This window comes from Dermacentor variabilis, chromosome 1 (assembly GCF_050947875.1).
Source record: "Dermacentor variabilis isolate Ectoservices chromosome 1, ASM5094787v1, whole genome shotgun sequence".
Lineage (NCBI taxonomy): Eukaryota > Metazoa > Arthropoda > Arachnida > Ixodida > Ixodidae > Dermacentor > Dermacentor variabilis.
The window spans coordinates 82229669-82237121 of record NC_134568.1 but is presented as its reverse complement, the minus strand read 5'-3'; the positions used below and the strand labels follow the sequence as shown (position 1 = coordinate 82237121).

General features: G+C 50.4%; 1 protein-coding gene across 1 annotated transcript; it reads right to left on the bottom strand.

Annotated features, from left to right (window-relative positions):
• Positions 1-1885: 1885 nt before the first annotated feature.
• Positions 1886-2646, bottom strand: LOC142571606 (histone H2B-like). The gene has a single exon (XM_075680110.1). The coding sequence runs from the start codon at positions 2541-2543 to the stop codon at positions 2100-2102; it is 444 nt and encodes a 147-aa protein (XP_075536225.1). The 5' UTR covers positions 2544-2646; the 3' UTR covers positions 1886-2099.
• Positions 2647-7453: the final 4807 nt, after the last annotated feature.

Sequence of the window (7453 nt, the reverse complement as noted above, 5' to 3'; positions counted from 1 at the left end):
TTGCCGTGTCAAAACCACAGTCTGGTTATAAGGTAATAGGTGACTCGGGATTAATTCTGACCACTTGAGATTCTTTAACACGCACCTAAATCTAAGCACACGAGCGTTTTTGCTCGTGTAAGACGGCGCGCTTCCTCCCCGCTTTTCACCCTTTCGTACGCAAGATCGAGCCGCGATCGCCGGCTCACCCCCGCACGCTTTGACTCGCACATACAGGATACGGCGCGCGGCGACGATTTTATCGCCATTGGACTCTATAGGGAACGTCACGGCGACGGCAGAAATATCTATATAATTGCTATTAAAATTATGGCGTTTTACGTGCCAAAACCACTTCCTGATTATGAGGCAGGCCGTAGTGGAGGACTCCGGAAATTTTGACTACCTGGGGTTCTTTAACGTGCACCTAAATCTAAGTACACGGGCGTTTTCGCATTTCGCCCATATCTAAATGCGGCCGCCGTGGCCGGGATTCGATCCCGCGACCTCGTGCTCAGCAGCCCAACACCATAACCACTGAGCAACCACGGCGGGTAATTGCTATAGCTATAAAACACGCTGCACGCACGTTGGCACGCGCCGACTGATTCGTATACGACTCTGGTGTTTTCTTCTTTTGTGTGTGTTTTGTGGGCGTCCGCCAAGCTGGTTCGCCATGCCTGCGAGTTGTTGCGAGGTTGGATGCGTAAATCGCACGAAAAAACGCAGTTTTTACGCTTTTTCTCTTTACTCAGGAGACGAAAAGCGGCGACAAACGTCGGTGTTGGCGATGCACGCGTCGCTTCAATTGCCAGCCGTCAGGCGCCGACGCAAGATGCGCAGTTCACATCTTCACTGGTAAGTGCGGTTCTCTGGTGAGCGTCATTGCACGTATCTACGCTGGCAAGAATGAATGTGAATGTTTCCGCCGGAGCTTGAAAAAAAAAAAAACGCTACTCGAGCATACGCAGCTTATGAGCAATGCAGTTGAATTTTATCTGTGGTTGCGCAGCTTTTTATTAGAGGCGAGTCACATGTAAGCACGCGGCGCTCCTCCCGCAGATTGAATTTGATGGACGCTGTTCTGTGCGTATCGCTAGCTAGGCATATACGTCGGCGAACGTTCGGTCAACGCTTCGGATCGTTTTTCCAGCTGTCTACGAGGAAAGGATGAGACACTGCTCGCCGCAAGCGAACAGCATTTCGACGTACCGCTTACGGGCAGCTTCTGGTGGCGAACTCACGTACTCGGACAAATCCATCGCCGCAGATGTCGTGGCAGCTATGGCGAGAGGTAAACGTTTCGCCCACCAGCTATTTGCGCTCGTCTCGCACTTCGCTTTGCGCGTGGTCTGTGACGTTGCGCTGCTTCCGAAAGTGAGAGGCCCATGAAGTGAACGGCGGGCGCAGGTAAACGCGACGGGAACACGGAAGCATGCACAGCCCGCTATACCATTCATCACTAACAAGGAACAGATGAAACACCTACGACCGATATGTATAATAACTCGTATATGCACAACGCAGACGCGCATTGACACACGATGTTCCGCGCCGCGACTTCAAACACAAAGAGAGCAGCAAATTAGGGGCATTTTTGTTTTTCGCGCAATACTTTTCGCTTATCACAAATTACCAAACACACGCATTTTATTTCAACACTTAAACTGCTCCGGCAAGAAGCAGGAGCTAAATGGTTGTAAAAACAGAAACGAGGTCGCTTTACTTCAGGTGCTTCGGGTTTCAGCCAGCTGCTGGTTCCTTCTTGTGTCACAATAGCTTTGACGCGAATATGACACAGCTCGCGAGCGCTCGGTTCCGCTGCCTTCATCGAACGACACATGCTTCCTCTAATCAGATGACCAGCCGTAACCACATAGACAAAACATGCTTTAGAAACTCGTACTTGGACAACAGCTCGTATTTTTATTATTATTATTACTGTGCGCTAAACGTACTCAGAAGACAAAACACCAACAATTTTGTGCAAGTGGAAACGAAAATAGGAAAAAAAAAAAAGAGTTACTGAGTCTTCCGCGATGAGCACATGTCGGATGGCGTAGTTGGCAGTTGGTCCGGACGTCACATATGTCGCGAAACTACTAAGCCACCTGCTGCAGCTACGTTGAGGCAGATGGGAACCCCGGCTGCGAGGACGTGTACTTGCTGACTGCCTTCGTTCCCTCGGACACGGCATGGCGGGCAAGCTCACCGGGTAGCAGCAGCCGCGTCACAGTCTGGATCTCGCGCGCCGTGACAGTGCTACGTCGGGAACAGATGGAAAGCTTCGAGGCCTCTTCGCCGATGCGGTCCAAGATGTCGCCGACGAAACTGTTCATGATGGCCATTGCTTTGCCCGAAATTCCAGTGTCCGGATGAACTTGCTTAAGCACTTTGAAAATGTAAAGGCTGTAGCTCTCACGGCGCCGGCGCCGGCGCTTCTTGGCGGCACCGTCGATGGAACTCGATGCAGCTGGCTTATGTGCCGCCTTGCCGCTCTTCGTCCGCAGCGTCTGTTGCTGCTTGGCTGAAGCCGCCATCTTCGTCGCTACTTTGGATGACATAGCCACCGCCGATAGATTGAAAACGTACAAGATGCAGTGACCGAAGAACGTCAGAATGTCAGCCGTCGCTGGCTGCGCTCCTTTTATCACGGTCGTTGTGTTCTACGTATATACTCTCGTGGGCGGCCGCGCACTATCTTGATCTCTTCATGCTCCAGGGCCACGTGACGTGCAGCGCTGTTCGCTGCTCTCAGCAGCAAGGGCAGAAGCGCACGTCACCACTGAGACTATTGTCTCCTTCACCTGCCATGTAAAGTCGACCGCAAAAGTTTAGCACTGAAGGATTGAAGCATAAGCACTCATACATCGATCATCATGACTGCAATGACCAGGCCCAAGGCTCCCGAACCACTTTCGTGCATGTTAGTACAGTCGACAGAAAAAGTTTAAGAAAGAATTATGGGGTTTTACGTGCCGAAACCACGTTTTGATTATGAGGCACACCGTAGTGGGGGGCTCCGGAAATTTTGACCCCTGGGGTTCTTTAACGTGCACCTAAACCTAAGTACACGGGTGTTTTTGGCCCCATCGAAACGCGGCCGCCGTGGCCGCGTTTCGATGCGCGCGACCTCGGGCTCAGCAGCCCAACACCACAGCCACTAAGCAACTACGGCGGGTGACAGAAAAAGTTTACGGACCACGCGAGCTCGTACCAAGCTGCCTCTCCGCGTCAGTGGTGCGAAACCTACTGTCAAAAGCAGCATTAGACCGGAAATAAATCCTTGTTTTCCATCGGCATGTCAATTTTCTGGGTCATACTAGGTTTTAATGCATAGGCATTCTAGGGCTATACTTACCTCGGACTACGAGACAGTCCTGTCAGCGCGCGTTCAGTCGACGCCGGGGCTCGAAATAGACTGTGACGTGCAAACAAAAGCGCTCACCTCTAAGCACAACTATACCACGCAGATCACTCAACCTGAACCTGACTGAATCTGACCCTGACAAGCCGAGCTAATAGATGAAAGGGGCCTACGTCGAAGGCTACCGTGAGAACCACTTGGATTCCCAGATTGCTACACGCTTGCGCCATATTGGGTGCGAAGGTGCAACATACACTTTTAAGCAAAATTACACACTTTGGATCGTATCTTACCACACAACAATAATCGTCATCTGTCTTGTCCGCATTTCCTTTCTTTAACGCTGCGAGCCCGGAACTTCCAAGTGACGAACGGCATGCGCGTTGTCATCACGACAGAGCACTCTCGACAGGAAAGTAATGAGCGCGGCGTTTTCAAGAAAGGAAACGCAAGCAAGACAGATGACGATTATCGTTGTGTGGCAAATATACACCCAAAATGTTGCAACTGTTTTTATAGTGCTGGAAGCGAAAGCTTAAAGTCCCACCTGCGCTGCAGTTCTGATTAGGTGGGGTAGTCTTCCCGGCTTCGGGTATGCGCTTGACAACACTTGAAAGCACTATAATAGGTAGTGACTGCCTTTGAAGGCGTGCGACATGGTAGGTTACTGCTCGGTGCCGCAGTGCCGGACGTACGCAACGAAGCCCGGTGTCAGCCTTATTAGGCAGTTTTAGTTGGGCGTCCGCGACCACCCACGTACGTACGCGCGAGGTTGTGCGCGCGTAGCGAAGCGCGCGCGCACGATTCGGCAATAGTGGGCAGGACGCAGAAGTTGAGAAGGGGATTGTTGACTTGCATGCGTAGGAACCAGTAGTGTGCTACTCAGCGCCGCTATATGCCCTTCTGAAACTGTGTAGCCAATATCAGTCGCCACGAAGTCAAACCACAAGCCGGAGTCACATCTTCGGCAAGAGCGACATGGAAAAATGCGCTCTCGTGGACACGCGAGAACGTCCCGCAAAGCCCGCAGCGGACGCTACGCAGCTTTTGAAAAGCTGCGGGCGCATGCAAGATATCGTGCGTGCTCCTGCATACCGCGCATGCGCACTGAGGCCTCCGCGGCTTTGCTGCGTACGCAGAGCTGCTGCAGACGCCCAACTAAAACTGCCTATTCACACCCGCAGGGCAAGAAGTTGCGTGAAGCTTGGATCGCGAAACTTAAAACCGGCAAGCAGCCATCGCCTAAACTCGGGTGTGCAGCAGGCACTTTCCAGAGAAAGATTTATGATACCGCGTCGGGAGCTGCGACGTCGGGTGAGCAGCAGAAAGCGCGCACTGAGACGCTCGCCCGTGCGCGCTGCCTGGCTAATGTCATGAAGCTATGGTCTATGAACGTGTTGATGCTAGATACTGGCAAGTTCATTTTGGTGGAAAGGGAACGGTAAAAAGCCTGGCATATGCTCATCCTTGTGTAGTACCAAACAATGTATAATGTAGTGGATTGACAAAAAGCAGCAGCGAGTAATTGCTCGCCAAGAAGATCGATAAACATACAGTGCGACGCAACATGAGAAATAATGATATCTAAACGTGAAAGACTTTAGAAGAAAAGAAAAAAAGGAGATTGAATCGTCGCGATGGAACATCACAACCCATTGGACCACAGATCTCAAGCGAATGTTCAAAGGACATGCTACAACGAATATTTTGATGTCTGTCGGATATCCACAGAAGTCCCAATGATGTACTACGGATGTCCGTAGGATTGTCCAGCGCAAAAGAAAAGCACATCCAAAAAACGTCCATCGTACGTCAAAATCAGATATTCGGACGTCTACAGGACGTTTGACTATAATCCATTGGACCACCAACGTCCTACAGGTGTCCAGCAGAGATCAGAAACGGGACATTCGAACGTCCCTAGGACATATGTAAGCCCGTGGACCATTCTTGGATGTCCATACCTCCCCACCATAGGGCCGCTTCGACGATGAACTTCCACTAAATTCTTTGGTTCGCAATGTAAGCCTGGAAGTCGTCTTGTCGTAGTACTTTCCATATTTTTTGTAGCTCCCGCGACGTTCTCTTAAAGGTTAAGGCATTGTCGGAGTAAATGGTACTTGGGAGTCCGCTTCTTGCAATGAAACGCCGGAATGCCAACAGGAATGCAGGTGAAGACACATCCGAGACCAGTTCCAAATGCAATGCTCTTGTTACTGCACATGCATGCGAAAAGTACGATGTACAGTTTCCTGTCGGAGCTCTCGGATGACTTTGCATACAATGGTCCGCCAAAATGAAGTCCTGTAGTGTTGAAAGGTTTCGTCCTTGCAACCCGGCAGACTGGAAGCGGCGGGTACGGCGTCACAGTGGGTTTCGTACAAAAACGGACGCATAGCAGGCATCAATTGATTGCTTTCTTTGCCTCTTGTCGTGCTCTTGGGACCCAGAATCGTTCGCATACGTTGTGTATCGTCGCCGTTACTCCTCCATGCATGACTCGATGATGGGCATCCGCAAATACAAGCTCGGTGAAACGATGTCGACTTGGAAGTAGCAATGGATGCTTCACGTATCGGCTGTCTGTGAAGTTCTGTAGTCTTCCTCCGACGCGTAGAAGCCCGTTCTCGTCGAGAAATGGGTGTAGTTGTGTTATCCATGAATTACTGGGCGGACCTTGCCGTTCCAGCAGCCAACTCCTCTCCTCAAGAAACGATTCAGTTTGAACTTGCCGGATGCAATATCTCTCAGCTGCCAATATTTCTTCAGCAGAGATAACCCCGCTTTTTTTTATATCTTGCACTTAACGTTGGAGACAAAGCGCTGAACCCATGCTGTGACACGGAGAAGCTTGCGCAGAGAACTGAACTTCGTGGCGTCTAGCAGTGGGGTTAACTGCACTGCGTTTCCTGTAGAGTGAAGCTTCGTTGGTTTTGTCGCTGTTATCCCTAGGATGTCGTTGATTTGGGGCCGTGAATGCTTCGCAGCTGATCATTTTTCCGAGTCCTTACTCAGCCAAGCTGTTCCTTGCCGCCAGTCTACTTCGGCAGCCGGTGTGTCTAAGGAAACACCTCGGGTCCGCATATCAGCAGGATTAGTTTCTCCTGGACAATGCCGCCAGCTACACTCCGAAGCAATAGACAGAATTTATGTGACTCGGTTCTTCCCAAAGACGTCTAAAGTCGAAGGTGCTCGCTGTAACCATCCAAGCACTATACTTGCGTCAGTCCAAAGAAAACATTCAGCTCTTGGCATTAGATCTCCGCAGCTTTCCACTATATATTTTAACAGCCTGCTTCCTGTTAACGCACCCATTAGCTCTAGTCTCGGCAAAGATAGAGCTTTCAGTGGGGCTATCCTTGACTTGGCTACAATCAGAGGGCTAGCCATGCTCCCATTCACATCTTCTACACGGAGGTATACATGCACAAGCTCTGTACGCTTTTGTGCTTGCGTCGACGAAAACGTGTAGCTGAAGGTCATGCGGTTCTGCAACTCCGCTAATGAGGTGAAGCGGAACGTTGACTTTCGACAAATGGATCAACTCCTTTCTCCAGTCGTGCCATTTTTCCGCAATGTGATCAGGAAAATCTTCGTCCCAGTCGACCTTCGAAACCCATAACTGCTGAAACAGCATTTTTCCTCGCACTAAGTATGGTGCGAGAAATCCTAATGGGTCGTAGATTCTCGACACTGTCTGGAGCACAAAACGCTTAGTGTCCTTTGCCTTCTCCAAGAAAGTAAAGATGTTCTCCGGGTTGTAGATGAAGGCGTCTGTTGCTTTCGACCAACCCATCCCGAGCACTCTCGATGTCCAGCGTCCTCAAAGGCTAGAAGGATAACAGCATCATTGGAGTCGAACAGTCGTTCTAGTTGCCTACAGCTTGAGCTCCATTTCCTTGAAGGCATGCCAGCATCATTCATCAGCTCTTTCATGCACTTGTAAAGAGTCGCTGCTGCTTCTAAGTCATTCGCTCCGAATATGAGGTCATCGACGTAGAAGGATTTCAGAAGTAGCTGTGCTACAGCCTTTTTCTCGGGATGAACTTGTGTCTTCAAGTGATGATGTAGAGTATCCGTAAGCATGAATGAACTTGCTGTAGTTCC